Here is a 20,248-nt window from a genome sequence, read left to right on the forward strand (position 1 = left end):
GACACACCATTCTTATACAGAATTCTAGATACATACTGGACACCTACTAAGGTTATCATTAGGTTTCCCAAAGGAAAATCTTTAATAAAATAAAAATATGAAAGAACTGCAGCTGACATGATCACACTTTCACTAAATCACTTTGTCCCATCAAGTCCAGCCCTACCCTGGCTCTATTAGCAAAACCAGTCTTTCTCTGGGAATTTTCCCTACTGCAGATGTCCAATTAAGCTGCTATGAATAATCTCACTAGTCACAACAACTTTATTCTAGAAGAATTGTAAGCCGTGCATAATACCTCCAAGCCCGTTTTCCTTTGTCGTCTCCGTTTTGACACTGGATGGATTAGATGGCTTCATCTTTGAGGTATTAATGGATTCCAAGAGGGAGACAAATTCTAGAAAGTTAGATTCATTGGGCATCTGTCCTTCTTTGGCTTCCAGATCTGATTTAGAAGTTGGTAAAGTCTTTTCTTTGTCAGATACCTCCATGAAATTCTTACTTAAAAGCACATCCGTCCCACTGTCTACACTCAACACCCGCATGTGCCTCTTTTCATGAGCAGTTCTGCAGGACTGTGGGTCTAGGCTATGCAGGTCTTCCTTAGAAGTTAAATCTACAGTCTGGACATTTTCCGAAGCATTTTCCCGATTTGGATCTGAACAAGTGTTAGTTTCTAAAGGTGTATTTGCTGGGTTGCTGTGGTCCTTTACTGCATCACCCGATTCATAGCCAGAGCATTGGTTAGATGACAGCTCTGCCCTTAACATTTCTGGAGTTCTTTCACTTTCACTAACTTCTGGGCCAGCCTTACCTTTACCATCATCAGACAGGTCAACAGTGATAACGGGGATTCTGAGCTGTTCATTAGTTTGCTGACTTTGCCAACTCGCTCTAACTACACCAGAGTCAAGGGCTGAGCTTGTTCCCTCAGTTTCCAGAGCACTTAAGTGGACAGAGCCTGGTAGATCGCTGAGGGTGGTGTTTGGTGTAGTACTCATTGTAATGACAATTTTAATGGGCTCACATAGCTGGTCTCCAGGCAGTGAGTTGTCCACAACTGCAACAGCAGTCTCACTGTCCGAGCAATCAAGGTCATCATGGGTATTACCAGCATTGCAAGAACTTTCCACATGCTCATGATCTTTGGTTGCAATGGCATTGCACAGTGGGCAGTTACTGGTAAAGCCTGTCTGTGGTGGTCCATCTGGCAATTGCTCTCTTTTGTAGCTTTTAGGGTTACTCAAATGGTCTGAAATAACTGAATTTTCGCTGTCCCATGGCTCTGAAGAAACTCCAGTCCTTAAAATATCACCTTGTGATGAAGAAATATTGGAGAAGTTTTTAGCTACATCTCTCTCCACAAGAATATCTTGGGATCCATGCTGTCCACATGGTTGCTCGTTCACTCCTTTTTCATTTATTCCATTACCAGAAAGGGTTTCCATAGCAGCTGGTTTTGTCACTATTGCTGATGTGATGGCACCTGAAGCAGAGGTTGTATAAACAGGTAATATATCTTCTTTGATACAGGGTGAGGTAGATGAAACTGGTGGTGCAGCCTGGTCTTCTAATACCATAACACCTAAGAAAAAAATAATATGGAAGTTAGGTTTCACAAATATGAGCACTATGCCTGATTAAAGTATGTTCTTTAGCTAGAAAACTCTGATCCAGAGCAAAGAAAGCACAGATGTAGCTGATTAAAACAGTTCATAAATAAGGAGCTTTTTTGTTAGCTGCGTGTGAAATACTATAAAAGCAAGCTGGGACCCCTCCAGGTCAGGACAACGGCAGCAGCATGTCTATTTAATTTAAATAATCAAAATAGCTCAAGAAGCAGCTAGTATCAAAACCAAAATGTTTTACAGAATTATTCCTGGTTAGGAAGAGATGAAAGAAAGAATAAGCGAGTGCTGCAGGCTTGCTGCATCTCTTTCTGCAATTGCTGAACACTCATATAGGATATGGTGATAAGCCTAACAAAAAGAACATTAACTAAAATATTAAGATATCTCAGGCACAGGAGCTGTAGGCAAAGCAAGATCTGCTGGAGTACATGCTACAGAGCTAAAGCTCAACAATCACAACAGAAGACTACAGTCAGAAGATGTTTAAGGGCTCTAAGATGCCATCCAAGTGTTAGCTTCCTAGTTTAATGCTTTATAGAAGCACAGAGCTACCCAAGAATGTGGCAGCAAGGCTCGTTTATCTCCCTTTATCAAAATGGGGCGAGATGCTTGCATGCTTATCAAAAAGTTGCACCCCAGACAGCTTGGCTGACAGCTGAGAAAGCTTAGTCTGTTAGAATTCCCTTGAGATTTTGTTCTCTTGAGCTCTTTTTCTCCTAAGATGAGACACAACAGAACCTGCCATGGGGTCCTCTGTACCATTTTGACACTTTTTTGTGTGAAGCAATGACTGAACAATGGATTAAAGGGATATACGAAGCCTTTAAGATACCTCTAAGATCTTCAATAGTTTCCCGTGTTGGCAGATCCTGAAAAAATAAAAAGAAACATACAAGATTAGCATGGGCATTTATTATATTCTGCTGGGGAAAAAACCAACTATCAGTGCAACAGCCATCTAATGAAAGGTTAATTACAGCATTGGTAAGTTGCTTAACATCACTGAAATTTGAACATGTACCTTTCACAAAATGCAAGGGGTGGGTGAGGGAGATGGTTATAGAACAGTCATGCTCTAAATTGCATCATTGCAATTGTGTGTGATGTTTGGGAAGGGGAAGGAAAAGAAATATCTGTTTTTCTTTCCAGAAAAGCATTTTGTAGTATCTAATCCAGATACATATTTTTTAATCATTAAGGAACACAATGTGTTCATTTCTTCCACTTTTCCAGCTACGTGTTTCCAAAGCACTATAATGAAAAGTTTGGTGTCTAGTCCTTGGTAACAATTTCTCAAGTGAAAACTAGAAGACAGGAACATTAAATCATTATAGAATCACTTAGATTCCAAAGAAGCTTTTGAGGTCATTTAGTCTAAATCCCCTGTGCCATACACACACACTGAAAGCAGGTACAGTTTGAGCAGGTTGCTCAGGGCCATCTCCAACATAGCCTTGAAAATCTCCAAAGACAGAGATTTCACAACTTCTCTGGAAAACGTCTTCCAGTATTTGACCACTCTCTTGGTAGGCAGAAAAAAAAAATCTAACAAGCAAAACAAGCACACCCAAAATCTAACCGATCTAATTGTAGCTTTCCATGACTGCAAGTTGCAGCCACTGTTTCGTATCCTGTCACCAGGCACCTCTGAGAAGAGTGTGCTCAATCCTCTGTGTATCTTACCATTAGAAAGCTAAGGACAGCGATAAGCTCTTCCTCTAGACTTACAAAAGGTCTTAGCCTTATAAAGGCTAAAACATCTCATCTGCTTGTCCTCATACACCATGTAAGTCATTCCTCAAGCACCTTGGTGGACTCTGCTGGTTTCTCATCAATGTCCATGGGAACTAACTGGGGAGTTCAAAACTAAATGCGGTACTTCAGAGGAATTCTTCAGGAGTCTAAATTCAACTGCCTAGTGCATAATGAGAAATTAAAGCCATTGGAAAAATTAATGTGGCACTCTTGTGACAGGCAGCAAAACCAGGAGGAATTAATTATTATTTTCTAAAATTTCATGATGGTATCCTGTTAGTAAGAATAGGAGACTTCATTTGACAAGACCCAACCTACATGTTTGAAAATGGGAGACTAGGATGAAATCCCAAGAAGAAATAGGTTTGCAGAATGGACAAATACCAGAATACCGGAGACTAGGACAGAAACAAGATGAAAAAATATTTTACCTCATTAAAAAAAAAACAAAAACAACTATTAATGTCTGTGAATCATACAGATGCTACAAAAGGGTAAAAACACTTCAGGAAATGAGGAAATAGTTCTGATTTCGGACCAAGATTTGAGTAATTGGTAGTAAATAGGAATAAGAGGGGGTGGGTGGAAGAATATGAAGACAGAATGAAGTATCAAGTAGCCACTTATTCAGAGATCACTAACCATCCTCTGCACTGACTGAGGCAGGAGTCCTGTAGAAAAAAATAGCATGGGATCACATAATTAAACATTTTATCACAGTATACATAGGGAGTATCTTAAGATTAAACAGACAGCATTATTCTGTTTCTTAATTTTTCAAATACTTAACTCTTCCATCTCATGAGGTTTTTCTATTGTTTTATTCAATAACATTTACATACATCCCCTTCATCACTTCATACACTACTGATTTAGAAAGCATAGCCAGTGGCATGGAATGCACACACATATACTTTTAAACTTCTGTAGATATCTCCTAGATTTCAATGTTTTTTATGCTTTGTTTAATTACTCCAGAGAAGTGTTCAGTTCATTTTATAAGCGTAAGTCTAGTTACACAAAAGCAAATTAATGCTCCAGGAGCAGATCCCTTCAAAGGCAACGAGAGGCTGCTCTTATTGCATTAACCTCTCCCTTTTCTCACAGCAGTCACAAAAACTAGGTGCCTTTGGCAAGATTTACAAAGGCCATTTACTATCTCTAGAGCAGAGAGAGTCCTCCTAAGAAGGGCAGAATTATACACATCACTTTCATCTCTGCAAACCCAAACCTTTAGGACAAGGCTGACTGACAGCAGTTGTATGCCTAGTAGATCCACAGAACAACCCTTATGCCTTGGGGCAGATCTACGATTCAAGTGATGAGGACCTGGCAATACAAAACTCTGTGTGGTAAGCCTAATGCACTGCACGGAGTGGAGACACTATTACAGAAAACCACATACTAACCATTTCTCCAGGTGAGCTCTGCGAGTGCAGAGCCTGAACCCTCGAACTGTCATGAATTGTTTGGGTAGAGTCATTTTGGCTGGTCTCAATGATGACATTGTCTCCCGTGTTATTGCTGAAAAGGAATCATATCAAAAATCAAGCAATGCTTCTTACACTGGTGGATCACAGTGTGTTTTGGGAAGTAGCTGAGGAATTGTAACAGAATAGGAATAAGTAGCACAGCACAATGAAATGACAGCACTTCTTTCCCCTCCAATTATAAAAGCACAGGGCTGTAAAAATACTGCAACCCCTTCCTGCATGCTCTTCCTTACCAAGGCAACTTGATAAAAAGAAATTAATAAAAATCCCTCAACGTAAAATGATTCTGGTGTTCTCAGAAGTAGAGCTAAGAAATACAATGACATCTCAAACTCCCTATGCCATTTAGCCTGCCTGACACGCACACTTTTATTGGCACAAAGAGACTGTTTGGGGCTTCTTACATACCAATCAAATGTTACTCTTCTCACAACTTTTGCTTTTTAGGTCCTTCTGTACATAATGATTATCTAACTGCCTATTTACTTGCAAGCCTCCCATAAAAGAATTAATATAATCATTAGACCACACAATAAAGTGCTTGCTCTGGTTTAGGCAAAGAAAACATAGATCCATTACTAATCTCCAATGTTACAAGGCAATTTGTTGATCACTTTCTTTGTGCATGCATTAAACTACCCACTAACTCTTTCTACGCATATTTTCTACTAGCTTTTCCACGGACATAAGCAAGTATTTTTGGACAAGGTTTACTAATGAGAACTTACAAATATTCTTTTTCCTCGGTATAACACAACAAAAATTCAGTTAAAAAAAAAAAGAGAGAGAAAACAAGCAAAAAACTACTATAGTGAAATGTCAAAAAGTGTGGTATTGGGTTTTTCACTTTGTTCATGAGGTTGGGGTTTTTTCCACCAAAACCATTTTTAGAACCCTATATCTGTATATCAGCAACAAAATTATTTATCTGGGGATTTCAATCATCTTTCCACAATTTTCTTTGTCATGGTAAACTGGTTTCAAAAACTTATTTAATCATCCTGCCAGCTCCCTGGGCCTGCTTAAAAAAAACTCTATCGCCCATCTAGTCAAAGTCATAGTAAGTTATTTTCTGATCAAGTACTAAATAATAGATTGTTGTGCATTCACAAATCAACCTAGGAGGAATAGTCATTTCATTTAACATGCAAGTTTTAAGTGATTCTACCTCTACTTCTCAGTAAAAATAGGCACTGAAAGGCATAGCCCCATCTAAAATCAAAATCTTGCATCACTAGTGGCACACATAAGAAGCATTTCTCAGAAGAGTTTCAATGCAGTCAGATGTTGACACTCGCAGCAACATCACTGCCAGGAGTGTAACACAGATGTGCATGTGTAGAGACACCAAAGAGTACTAGCACAAAGGTACATAAACAATCCTGATACTACTTAGCTGGCACAGAGCTAGCTGGGGCAACTGCAAATGCACCAAAAAAATACCCTACGTAAGTTCTTTTATACAGAGCTCTCTGTTAAACCTTGACTGGTAGTTTTAACAAAGCTGCTCAGTTTAAGCTTTGTTTGGACATCTCTTTGCTGCTGTCACTATTGGATGTACCCTATTTCAGCATTTTTTACATCTGTTATAACATTTGGGATCACTGGAAGCCACTTAACAGCTTCATTTGTTTCTATGACTCAGGCTTGAAAAATCAGCAGGAGAGGTCTCCATTCATTCCAGAGAGTGTACAGTGGAACATTCTACCTAAACACAAATCTGGAAAATGCCAGTACTAGTCTTCAGCCCAATACTATTTTTACCTTTAATACCATCACAACCCAGAAGCAGCCTGACTGATTGTAGAAAAGACAAATAGTACTTGGCTCCTCAGCAGAGAAGCTACAAATACCTACCAAAAGAACCTGAGAAATAAAAGTGCTACTAGCTTTCCTCAAGAACAGGACCACAAGTAGTCACAATAAAACGTGAGAGGGAAAAGCCATTAACACATCTAGGTGCAATCAGATAGATAAGTCAGCACAAGCACACAAAGGCAACATGAGCTCAGGCTGTGATATTATTTTCTTTACCAACAGGTGTGAGCCACTTTCTCGCCTCTTCACAGTGCATAAGCACAGCAGGAAGAGGAAAGAGCAAGCATTTGAGGCTTTCCCAGAAAACTTTTCCGAGGTTTTCTCCAGGATCTTTTGGCACCTCTAGTACATCTCTTCTCATGCCTTTGTGGTGCCCAGCTGCCGCTTCACCTCTGCATCAGGTGCAGCTCTGCATGCTTCACCATGAACATGCTTCAGCCACCAAATATAAAAGCACCAAGCAGGTTTTTAAAAGTGCCATTCCTCACACAACTGTAAGGCGTTTCCATGCAGTCAACAGTCACTTCTGCTATGCAGGACCATAGTGCAAACTCATCCATTTTACAGAATGTGTCAGCAATGCAGTGAAAAGCTTACCTACAATTTGAGGACTGAACTGCTTCTCCTTTTTGAACTTCTTTACATTGCCTTCCATTTTGTCTTGAGAGCTTTTGTTGAACTACTTCACCTTTATCAAACATAAGGTGCAAACGGTAGCTGATCACCTTTATTACCGTGAAGAACACTGTCACCAAGCTGCAGTACACAAAAACTGTAACTGCATTTGCTGGAAAAGCCTACAGAAAGAAATTATAAAGACATAATGATAACATAGTTTGCTTGGAGAAGATGCTGCTAAAATTTTTAAATACACTATATAGATTGAGTTCTGCTCACAAAAAAGGTCTAAGAGTTTCTTCAAATTTCAAACCATTTCGCAAGCTCTATTATTTTTTTGATTAGTTGTGGTTATTATTTATTATCAGAAATCAGTAAAATCTCACAACTGACAAACTTTGTAAAACTTTTTAAATACTGCATTCCCATGTTAATGTAGCTGCAGCCTTCCCTAAACTATGAACTTATAAAAATTGAGACACAAAATGAAACACTAGTTATTTAGTAACAGGAAACACCTTTAGAAAAATACTGTCATCTTTCCCTGTATTTTAGTTATGACTCAACAGTAAAATGCTGTAGTTTGATGTCCTTTTTCTAACACCTCACATGTTCCCAAGTATCTCAATGCCTGAAGAATTTCAAGTAATTAGTCAGGACTCATCAAAACAAATGAATAAAATGAATTTGGAGAGGCAGTCTGCCCTGGCTTAGGCTGGAGAAGTGAGCGATTGGCTGTGTCCTGCTTAGTTGCCAGCTGGGGTTAAACCGACACAACCACTTTGAATTCTTTTTCTGAAGTACATAATTGTTAATTTGCAGCTGTTTGTGGTCTGTTTGCTGATCTGAGCACCACAGTCCTTAGTCATTAAAATTAATTACAGTTCAACCATAGACTGTAAAGTTCTTTCAGAGATAGGACGTACTAACAGCATTTTTATCTATAAATGCTTCCTTACGGTAAATGGCAAACCATAGCAATGGACACTCGCAGTTATAATTGAAGCACCAAAGTCAGTCATTACAGTCATGGAACACCCTTAAGTGTTGTCATCAGACAACTGCAATCTCACAATGAGTTCAATCTCTTCTCAAGTTTTTTTTTAAACAGAGCTTTACTATAACCCTGCACAACAACAACAAAAACCCAAACCAATAAACAAACAAAAACCAAAATGTAAGATTTTCAATACTCAGGATCTGCTAAAAGCCTTCTGAGGTTAATTTTTAGGAATGGTCTTTACTTTGGGACTAAATCTCTATCATTTTTTCAGATTCAGAAATAAATCACACTGCCCACACAGGTAAAAGGAAGGGAACAAGGAACACTTCATCTTTAAAACAAGTCACCACATTTCTCTTGATGCCGAAATTAATGCGTTGAATAATTTCTGTGTTGCTATAAGCAAGCGGGTTGCTATTCTGATGCTGCTTCTGGCTTAGTGAAACTTCATACCCTCAAGACGTACATGTGGAAATTTTCAGGCAAATATTTTTTATGACAATTCTGATTCAGATACAAAGAATCTATTGCACAAAAGTGGATAAGCTATTTAGGATGTAGGTATTACCAATGATCCCAAATATAACAGACACAACTCTCTACAAGTTGAGGCTTAGTCTCTTAGGAGTGCTTCATGGTAATATGTATATACAGACATTTAGCATACCCTTCAGTCAATTAGTGAATCCAGGCCAGAAAAGAGGATCCACTTGCAAGGTCATGTTCTCAGGGTACAAGGTTTGGTGGATGAGTTGAAGAATTTGCGGTTTATGACTAATGTATTTGCAAAATGAGTTAGAAATTGCTTGGTTTCACAAATAATGGTAGACAATTATCTGTAATAACTTGTTTAAGAGAGATTTGTTCACCTTCCAAGGTATCTCTTCAACTATATACTAAAAGGCACAGATCGACTACTCGTTATTAAATAACAGCTCAGAATGATCCACTAGAAAAGAAGTGCTTTATAGGTGAAATTCATAAAGCTTAATAAATATTATATGAATAATGTCAAGAGGACACAATAAAAATAGACTCCCAGTAGTGCAGTCTTTGCGTGCATAGAGCATGCTCCAGGACAGACTCAAAGGAAGCTCCTAGATTTCTAAGTGGAAAAGAGGGCCAGTTTTAGCAAATGCTGAGTTCTGCATGTCCTCATCCCTTCCTTGTGACCAGACCTACCGGAGCTGTGCCCTGAGCCTGCCTGTGGTCTCCCTGCCCATCAGCCTGAGATACACAATGCTTTACCCGCATACACCCCATTCATGCTCATAATACCAAGTCTGTTGATGCATAGCAAGGCCAGTGCACCCTTAATATTCCAAATCTCGGGGCAAGCTGAACAGTACAAGCCAGCAGTTGCTCCCTGCCCACGTGAGGAACTGGGAGAAAGATGAAGCTGACAATGGAAAGCCCGCAATTTTGTGAATGCCTGCAGTTAGTATTTCCAGGTACAAACAGGTAAACATATCAAATTGACTTCTGCTAAAGAGGAACTAAGTTACAGACCACTGAGGAATTAGATGATAGAGTCACTTTTCATGCACTATAATTATAATTAACTTGGTTTACTATGGAAATGAGGTTTTATAATCACACCATGTGTCTATGTGTTCATCACCTCTCTTCATGCTCTCAGCTGAAAGTAGGCAAAGAATTAAAAAGTTATTCAACAAACTTTGAGAGAATACACCCCACTGGGACAAGGTCACAACAAGATACCTCCTCCATTAATGAGAGGAACCCACACAGCTCTCTGACCTTTTGATGCCAACCCAGTGACAGAAAAAGCTTCAACTGAGATGACATCTTATTAGAAGCTGGAAAAAAATATCCTCAAATAGAAATTGATTAGAAAGCAGGCTTCATGACTTCCCACAGGTTTCTGTGGAAGCTGTAGCCCTCGTTTTCTTTGCTGTTGCCCAATTAAAAACTGCACCATAATGTACTTTTTGTTTTCCAGTAGCTTCTGTTGTTGTACCCTGCACCAGAATAGCATGGGGTCACAGACAGAAATGCAGGCTGGTGTGTTCCAAGTGTGGCCCAACTTACTACTGTGAATGCACCAGAGTTGACCTAACCACGTACAGAGCACCTTCACAGGCACAAGGTCTTCTGCCTGCCCAGAGCTTGGTCCCAGAGGAACAGCCACATTTTCCCTCATGTGACTACTAATGTTATTTGAGTAGCACAAAGGTAGAGGTGGCTGAGGCATATACTTTCTAATATCAAGGTGTGCAACCTTTGAACTAAATACCACACCTTGTAAATTGGGCTGAATAATTAAGTCGATTAGACCCAGACATATGCCACCCAACGTTTGAGCCCTCAGGCATCTAAAGCAAGGCGGTGCTGCACCTGGGCCTCACTGCCTTGCTGTGCTACAGAACACAAATGAGGGAACTACCAAACAAATATGCAGTGAGCCCCTACCATCAGGCTTGCAGAGGTATGAGTGGGAGATATAACACTGGACCCAAAGATAAATATTTATATGTTAATTAAGGTGAATCAGTACTGAGAGATGTCCAACTGCCATGCAGTATAAAACATGGGAAAGCAGGTAGCAAATAATATTCCAGGGGCGTACATTCAGTTCCAAGTGTGCATCCTATCACACAACAAATACACTATGTACAGTGTAGCCTACTTCTCTGCTGTGGAGATATAAATATACATACAGATAACTTTTACAGAGAGATAGAGTGGGGTAAGATGTGGCCACGGGGGACTGGAAGCAGCTGACACGCTGCAAGTTTTATTACAGTTTGCCACTGAGTAATTTATGTGCCCACACCCTTATACTGCCATGTTGTACTCCTCCTATCACAGCATGATTTGAAGCTCCAATGCATAAGAAGTAACAACCCTCTAAGTTCAAGGGTTTGCTGTCCAACAAAAGTCAAGAGAAACACTCAGTATGTCATTTTGGGGACTCACACAAACATGAATGCACATTCTCTTGGGGCTTGTAAAATAAGCTACAGTACAAGCATTTCCCAAAGTTCCATCTCTGTGTCACTGGTGTCCTCCTGGGTCTGAATTCAGTCTAGTGTCTGAGTACTAATAATTATCACTATTTTCATGTGCAAATACCTAGCAACGCTGGACTGTTTGGTGGAATAAGATAACCTTAGCTCTTAATCTATTATGAGAGTTGATGCAGCAGGGTTAGCAGAGATTTCATTATAATTTTGAAAGTTGATTTTAACAGCAATGATGCTTCGAATAATATCTAATGCACATTTTTAGCAAAAAAAAAGGATAAATGAGAAAGAAAAGAGATGAAAATACAGATCTGTATTTTCACAGGCAGAGAAGCTAAAAAAGGAATCCTTAGTACCAAAGTAAACTATGCTGACAAAGCCAGAAAAAGAAATCCTGGATCCCCACAACAGAAACAACTTGATACTTTAAGCTTCTGGATGCTACTGTCAGCATGCTGCTGCTGAGCCAGGGTGAAAAATGTAAAAACAGATGGATGAGTTTTGCCATTTGATTTAAATCAAACTGTTTCAGAGAGACTTCCTGATGTTGACAGAAGTGTAAGATTATCCCAAGCAAAAGAAAAATTTAAAAAGAAGTACCCTGGTCTGTTTTGACTTTGCCCAAGAAACATCAATAACTATTTTAGCTGAATCCAAAATTATTGCTGTCAAGTATGTAACACAAATATTACCCCAAACATTACTTAATATTATAAACACCCCCCCCCTCCAAGGAAAACCCTTAGTTAAAAAGCAAGTTCAAGATTCTAAGTGGCTAGAATAGCTGTCTTGCATAAAGTTTACAAAGCCTTGAAAACAAGCCACTTAAAAACAAGCAAACACTTAAGAACATAATTACTCTCAAGCAGCCATCATAACAAATGCATTATACTTATCAAGGACAAAGAATTCCCATAGCAATACCTTAGCTCAAGAACACAAGTCCTGCATTTAACCAGATGATTCATCAGAAAGTCAGTCACTCTGCAGAAAAAGTAAGTCCATCTAGATAGGCAAAGATGACGTCCAAGAGAGTTCAGCAGATAAGTTACATTTTCTCCCCTTCCCTTTAAATAATGCCCTGTTTTTGCCTTAGCTCTGACCTACGGTCCAGTGTTCATTTGTGCAACCCTGCAGGCCTTCTTCCATTAGTTCTTAAGTTTCCCACAAGGAAATACATATCCTTCCAGATACATACTTACATAAACTGGGAAAAAAGTTAACCTTCAACTTTTTTTCCTTTTTAATCACACAAATGACTTGCATAGCAAATCCTATAATGCAAGACTCTTGCTGGTTTGCATAGGAAACAGACCCTATCAAAGCAGATTGTTATCTTGGTTCATTACCTCCAGGAGACATCCTCACAGGAATTCACTGCAACCCATGCCACAAAACACAGTATACCAATTTATGTTTAAAAATACAAGATTTGCTTTCCACTGGGATTGCAGAGGAATTCATAAATGGTCTTTAGAAATCAAGCCAACATCGTACACATAGGGTGAAGAGACCTATTTAGAAATTTCATTAAATCAAAGAAAACTTGCACAGAACTCAGTTAACAGTTTAGTTGAGTAATTCTAAGAACCAAACGGATGGAAACTGTTTCCAACAGAAGCAACATTAAGCTATAATCACTGAAGGACACAGCAAAGAATAGATGCCATGATCTAGCAAACTATACTTTTAAGCTGTTCTCACACAGTATGAAAACACACAAAAGGAGACCAAAAGTCTCAAGCTTTTTAGGAAAATAAATTTTGAAGTCTGGCAAACAAACTCTAGTTATCACGCATTTGCAAAGTTTTAATTTCAGCACAAAGGGAGGTGCATGTCACGAAAAGCCATGTGATGCACCAGCGACATTCAGCAAGGCGCATTAATTACACGGTATTTGGATTTTTCCATTTATTTACCCTTCCACAGTAGGTAAGAGTGGGGCAGACTTGGAAGAAAACCCACCTGTCTCTCAAAGGGATGCTATGAACTAACCCCCGCACGGTCATTCAGCACTCGTAGCGGCCGGCGCTGTGCTCCTGCCCAACTCCCTAGGCAGGGCTAAGGGTCCGACCGCTACGGGCTCACCTCGTTAACCTTTAGACACTAAATTCTCCGGTAAAGCCCAACATGCCTAATGTCCAAGTCCCCCCCCGGGGTCTGCTTACACCCCGTCCGCCGCTGCTGCCTGCGGGCCGAGCCCCGCAGCTTCCACTCCACCGCCCCCTCGTCTCCCCCCGCGCCCCTCTCTCTCACCAGGTGCAGGGCCATGGGCAGCGTCAGCAGGAACAGCCACAGATAGAGGTGGCAGCTGTTGGTGAAGGCGCCCTGCTCCGGGTCGTGGTACCAGCCCCCGGTCAGCGCCGCCCACACGCCCTGCCCCACCAGCCGCGCTGCCGGCGACACCATGGCGGCCCCCCGCCGCCGCCACCGCCGCCCCTCAGCCGCCCGCCGCCGCCGCCGCCATGCCGGGCGCCCGCGGATTCTCCCATGGTGCCCCGCGACGCCGAGCATCCCGCCCGCCCCACCCCGGGCGCCGCCGCCGCCGCTGCCGCTGCCGCCGGGAGGGCGCCGTCACGGGCCGCCCCCCGCCGGGCACAGCGCCGGGCACAGCGCCCCGCTCGCCCCCGCGGCCGGGCCGGGGGGAGCGCGCCCCGCTGCCGGGAGCGGGCGGCAGCCACGGAGGCCGCGCGGCGCGGACGAGGCGAGCCTTGGCGCGGGGGACAATCCTGGCACCGGGGTGTCAGTCCCCGCGGCGTCCCGTCCCTCCCAGGGCGGCAAACCGCGGTGCACAGGTGCAGGCAAAGCGCGGCTAAGGGGCAGCCCCCGCGGCCGCCAGCTGGGCTGCGCCTCGCCGGCCACACCCCCACCGCCGGGAGCTCGTCGCCACTTACTGATCCTGCCCGGCACATCACGAGTTTCCGATTCCTGAGCTCTGCCCAGCTTTAGCGTTACCCTCTTTCATAGAATCATAGAATCGATTGGGTTGGAAAAGACCTCTGAAATCATCAAGTCCAACCCTTGGTCCAGCTCCAGTCCGTTTACTAGATCATGGCACTCCGTGCTACGTCCAATCTCAGTTTAAAAACCTCCAGGGATGGTGAATACACCACCTCTCTGGGCAGCCCATTCCAATGTCTGATTACTCTCTCTGTAAAGAATTTTTTTCTGATACCATCTTAAATTTCCCCTGGCAGAGCTTGAGCTCGTGCCCCCTTGTCCTATTGCTGAGTGCCTGGGAGAAGAGACCAGCCCCCACCTGGCAAGAACATCCCTTCAGGTAGTTCTAGACAGTGCTGAGGTCACCTCTGAGCCTCCTCTACTCCAGGCTAAACAACCCCAGCTCCCTCAGCCTCTCCTCATAGGACTTGTGCTCCAGTCCCTTCACCAGCCTCATTGCTCTTCTCTAGACCCGCTCTAGCACCTCAATATCTTTCCTCTTTGCATTGACTTGATCTGTATCTTGGGCGGGATGTGAGGAAATTCCATTAAAAAACCCCAACCATTTGGTTTCTTTCAGGAGTGTGTTTAGGGCAAAACCCAGCCTGCCTTCATTCAAGAGTTTCACATAGCTGAACTCAAATTAGTGGAGTGAAGAGTTAAGGGAGGGGTAGGGGAAGCAAAGCTGAAGAGATGATGGAGCTGAGTGGAAACCTTGGCAGGGAAGGCCAAAAATCAGTGAAGGACGAGGCATAAGGATACAGACGTATCCTAAGGGCAAATTCCTGAAGGATGGGTTGTGAGCTGGGCTATGAACGCCAGAGCTGATCATTCACAGCAATCCTCCTCTCCTACCCCTGACCATCAGAAAACAACTATGAACTTCAACTGTACGTCTCTCATCAGCCCCTTCTGGGGACTTTTCCACACTTTTCCCACACCTTTATTACAGTCAATTTTGTGAAAAATGCATGTATGTAATGGAGGTTGCCAAGCAGTTTGCACATCACTGAATTCACTCTACTTCCATTGCTCCTGACTGTGGTTCCAGTTTCATGGACCAAACACACCATTCTGCTGTGTTTTGTGGATTTTTAGACAAAGGTAAGAGACTAAAGATGCTATGGAGCAACCATTATTTGTGTGCTAATGAACCACAAACCTCAGCTTGCTTCCTGATAGTGCAGGTGATGTGGCCATGCTGGATGCTTGTGTTGGCTTGACAGAAGGGATGATGCAGCACTGTGAACAGTGAGGTTGGGAGCAGGGGAGGAATGGCATTTTCTCCTTCAGCAGTGCTGGCACCCTTAGATGCCTGAGGATCTACAGCCATGGGGCTTGAGTACTTGCTTGGTGTGACCTGGGTGAACAGCAAAGTTTCTTGAGCTGTATGAAGGAGGCACAGTCCTGGCCACGCCTCCTGTATACACATCTTCCTCAAATGTCTGCCCTGTTGAGTGAATTTTCTTTTTTATTGTTTGCAAATTTTTTTGCAAAGGTGACAAAATCTGTTAATACAAATGTAATGATTGAATCAAGTCCAATATGCAGCTATGAACAATATTTTTTATGTGTAATAATTAAAAACCTTAGGTTTCAGAATCTACTGTAGTTATTTTCCACAGGCATACTGGAATAGTGCATTATCATACTGGCAAATAAGATCATTTACATCCACAGCTCCAAAAAAGAAAGATGAGTAAACAAAGGTTTTTTGAGACACCTGTAGCTTATTTTGTGGATGGCCCAGGTAATACAGGCTTCACTGCGACTGATATATTGTTAGGGTGGCTTGTCCTACTTTTGGCTGCGATAGAGTTAATTTTCTTCTAGTAACTAGTACCCTACCATGTTTTGGATTCACTATGAGAACTCTGTTGATAACACACTCTTGTTTTGGTTGTTGCTAAGTTGTGTTTGTCCTAAATAGAGGACCGTTTTGTGTCATGCTCTGGCAGTGAGGAGGTATAAAGATAAAAACAAACACACTGTGAGGGAGCATAGCCGGGACAGGTGACCCGAACTGGCCAAAGGGATATTCCATACCATATGACATCATGCTCAGTATATAAAATGTGGGGGAAAGTAGAAAAGGGGCATGTTTGGGGCTATGGCATTTATCTTCCCAAGTAACCATTACACAAGGTCATGAGTTCGAGTCTCAGTGGGGACCGTCCCCTGGCAGTTCAATGCCTCCCTGCCATCCAATCCCGTCACATCTCGGATGCTCAGCAGGGTCAGCCCTGGTTAGTACCAGGTGCTGTGACAGTCCCGAGGACTTCACTGTCACTGTCCAAGCTCACTCGGCTGTGTCAGATGGACCTTAGGACTTAAACGGTGGGGCCAGTTCTGCGCACGCTGTGCCTCACCTAAAAAATCCACTGCGCAGGCTGGAAGGGCACACCCACGTGGGGAGAGCCCTGCCCAAATCTTTGTTCGCAAAGTTTGGCCATACATACAACCATTACATATGATGGGGCCCTGCTCTCTTGGGGATGGCTGAACACCTGCCTGCCCATGGGAAGCAGTGAATTAATTCCTTGTTTTGCTTTGCTTGTGTGTGTGGCTTTTGATTTTTCCATTCAACTGTCTTTATCTCAACTCACAAGTTTTCTACCTTTGCCCCCAGTGGAGGAGTGAGACTGCATCTGCGTGGGGTTTGGTGGCTTGCTAGGGTTAAACCATGACACTTTCCCACACATCACTCAAATCTTTCAGCTCTTCCTCATCTTTGGATAACATTGACACCAAATATTTTTTTGTATAATGGTACTTGCAGTAATGAAGAATTCCTGTAATTTCCAGTTCAGGATATGTGTTCTGGACACAACGCAGATGCACAAGTACTGTAGCTACACAGTTGCAGGAGTGCCAAAGATGAAAAATGAGACCACTTTTCTCTTGAGAGATGCCAGTGGGGGATTGAACCGAAAGCTTTGCAGTCTGTACGCTGCTCTTCTCACCAGTAACTCCACTAGGTGGTGCCGTCAGGAAAGTTAAGGGCGCGTTATGCTGTTCGGGGTCACAATATTTACATTATTAGAATTCACAGGAACACCAACTATATATCAAGATCCCAGAGCCCTGGGTGCTGAAGGAACACTGAACAAAGACTAGCCCAAGTGCAGAGGTTGCTAGTGAAGAGTGGTACTTCAGACAGCAAATTTGGGAGTAATAGATCTAAATAAGTATTTAAACATTTCACTGTACTGCAACCAATACCTTGTCTGACCCAAAACATTCCACTTAATTAGTTCCTGCAGATTCTTTTAGATAACAAAGTACAAGGTGGAATTTGTGTGGCAGAGCGCTTATATTACAACATACTTTATGGCTTTTATAATAAGGCAAATATGCAGATAAGGGGAAGGCTTGTAATTACCTCTCAGAATAGCTGCAAGGCAATCTAATATTAAAGGAAATGGGAGAAGACTCGATAGACATGCTGGTTCTGCATTCTTTGTTTTTGGTTAACATGGTTCAATAAGTCACTTTCAGCATAATTGTATTTTTGCCTTGTGTATACAGCTGTAAACGCAGTTTGTAGGATAAAAAAAAATTTATGATTATTGAATACCATAATTTTTTTATTACTGTCTTTCTGTTGAAACCTTAGTCCTGTGATATCCAGCTGCAAATTTTGTGTGTATCTAGGGATGTACAATGCTCTGGATGTTTTTGTGCAGGAAGTTGAGCGCCTTTTATCATACCAGGTTATTTTACCCAGCAGTGTGGTTTTACACCTTTCCCAAGCCTTTTCTGTGTACCTCAGGGCGTCTGTTGGCAGCAGCCACATCCATAACCACAGATCCTGCAGCGCACAATGATCAGTTCCTGGGATGAAAACACATCTACTTCCGTTTTTAACCACTGTTTCCCACCACCCTGGCGAGACGCGAGGGCGTCCCCAGCCCACACACTTCCCTCTAACTTCCAACGAAACGACAACTGTAGTTTAGAAAGTCATAGGATTTTTCCACTTGAAGACAGAATCTTTTCCCAGAAATAGCCTGTACACCGCATTTGCTATTTTCAGGCAATCTCTTAATGAAAGGGTTGTGTGGTTGCATCACGCATGGTCAGGACCCTTTTGGCCCTTGCATGGATGGGGCAGAGCTGAAGCAGGTCCAGTGGAGGGCAACAAAGATGATTAAGAGCCTGGAACACCGCTCTCACAAGGACAGACTGAGGGACCTATTCAGCTTCTGGAAGAGATGACTGAGGGGACTTCATAAATGTCTATAGGTATCTAAAGAGAGGGTGTCAAGAGGATGGAGCCAGGCTCTTGGTACTGCCAACGCATAGGACAAGAGGCAACAGGCAGAAACTGATGCACAGGAAGTTCCACCTGAGTATGAGGAAGAAATTATTGGGTGGGTGACTATGCACTGGGATAGACTGGCCAGAGAGCTTGTGTAGTCTCCCTCACTGGAGATATTCATGAACCGTCTAGATGCAATCCTGTGCCATGCGCTCTCGAATGACCCTGTCTGAACAGTGAGGTTGGACCAGAGCACCCACTGTGCTTCCTTTCCCAACCTGACCCATTTTATGATTCAATGAGAGCCCACGAGCAGCGCAGGTGGATGGAAAAACACGAACTGAGGAAGCTCCTTTGCTTCAGCGACTGTTTGGGCTTTGTACCAGTGAAGCCCCACGACCGCACAGGGAGAGAAAGGGGACGCTGCCGGCGGCAGCACGAACCCTCCGCGGGTTCTGCAGCCCCGCAGGACAAAGCAGCCCCCGCGGGCTGCCCCGCACTCACCTCCCGCCCCTGCACCGCGGTGCCAACCGCGCCCTCCGCGCCCGGGGCCACGTGACGGCGGGTGGCCAATCAGCGGGGGCGAGCGCGGGGCACCGGCGCTGCCCGCCCCGCCTTTCCCGCGCGCTTGCGCCCTCCCGCCAGCGTCCCGCGGCGGCGGCCCCGCCGGGCCCCGCCCCTGCCCCTGCCCCTGCCCGCGCCCCGCCCTCCACGCCCCTCCCGCGGCTCCCGCTTGGCGGCGGCGGCAGCGGCAGGTGAGGATGCGGCTGGGCGGGCGTCCCCGCGTCGGCTACGCTGCTGGTGGCCGTCGGGGCTGAGGTCGCTGCTATGGCTCTGCCAGGCGCCGGGGCGGCGGGGGCCGCCGGCGGTGGTGGCGGTGGGGGTTCGTGCCCGCTGTGGACGGCGCTGTACGACTACGAGGCGAGCGGCGAGGACGAGCTGAGCCTGCGGCGGGGAGACGTGGTGGAGGTACTGTCGCAGGACGCGGCCGTGTCTGGCGACGACGGCTGGTGGGCGGGGAAGATCCGCCACCGTCTCGGCATCTTCCCGGCCAACTACGTGACCCGCCAGCCCCGCGGCGGAGCGGCGGCGGCGGGGGGCGCCGGGCGGGGCGACCCCGCGGGGAGCCTGACGGAGATCGACTTCGAACACCTGGAGTTGCAGGAGATCATCGGCGTGGGCGGCTTCGGCAAGGTGTACCGGGCCACCTGGCGGGGCCGCGAGGTGGCCGTGAAGGCGGCGCGGCAGGACCCCGACGAGGACATCACGGCCACGGCGGAGAGCGTGCGGCAGGAGGCCAAGCTCTTCTCCATGCTGAGGCACCCCAACATCATCGCCCTACACGGGGTCTGCCTGCGGGAGCCCAACCTCTGCCTCGTCATGGAGTTCGCCCGCGGCGGATCCCTCAACAGGGCCCTGGCCGCCGCCCCCGGCGCCGCAGCCGCCCGCGGGGGCCGCCGCATCCCCCCGCACATCCTGGTGAACTGGGCGGTGCAGATCGCCCGCGGCATGCTCTACCTGCACGACGAGGCCATCGTCCCCATCCTGCACCGGGACCTCAAGTCGAGCAACAGTGAGTCCCGGACGGGGCGGGGGGAGGTGAGGAGGGACCGCCGGAGCGCCGCGGCGCTGGAGGCGACAGTGAGGGGCGTCCCTGCGTCCTCCCAGGCCGCCCGGCCCGGCGAGGTCCCGGCTGAGCGGCGCTGGCCGTGCCCGCGGCGCGGGGGCGGACGGCCAGGCCT

General features: G+C 44.8%; 2 protein-coding genes across 3 annotated transcripts in view; one reads left to right on the plus strand and one right to left on the minus strand.

The window, feature by feature from the left end:
* PCNX2 (pecanex 2) overlaps positions 1-13,775 on the minus strand; it is a 160,394-nt gene extending 146,619 nt beyond the window's left edge. Inside the window, exons 1-5 of the mRNA XM_071549557.1 lie at positions 13,562-13,775; positions 7,295-7,494; positions 4,796-4,910; positions 2,464-2,500; positions 299-1,585 (exon numbers count right to left, since the gene is read on the minus strand). Coding sequence (XP_071405658.1) covers positions 299-1,585; positions 2,464-2,500; positions 4,796-4,910; positions 7,295-7,494; positions 13,562-13,714 — 1,792 coding nt within the window. The 5' untranslated portion in view covers positions 13,715-13,775. The remainder of the gene's footprint in view (positions 1-298; positions 1,586-2,463; positions 2,501-4,795; positions 4,911-7,294; positions 7,495-13,561) is intronic.
* Positions 13,776-19,242: 5,467 nt separating this feature from the next.
* Positions 19,243-20,248, plus strand: part of MAP3K21 (mitogen-activated protein kinase kinase kinase 21) — a 42,117-nt gene continuing 41,111 nt past the window's right edge. For both annotated transcript variants that reach the window (XM_071549558.1, XM_071549559.1), the window contains exon 1: positions 19,243-20,079. In XM_071549558.1, the coding sequence (XP_071405659.1) occupies positions 19,335-20,079 (745 nt within the window). In that variant the 5' untranslated portion in view covers positions 19,243-19,334. The remainder of the gene's footprint in view (positions 20,080-20,248) is intronic.

This window comes from Pithys albifrons, chromosome 2, assembly GCF_047495875.1.
Source record: "Pithys albifrons albifrons isolate INPA30051 chromosome 2, PitAlb_v1, whole genome shotgun sequence".
NCBI lineage: Eukaryota > Metazoa > Chordata > Aves > Passeriformes > Thamnophilidae > Pithys > Pithys albifrons.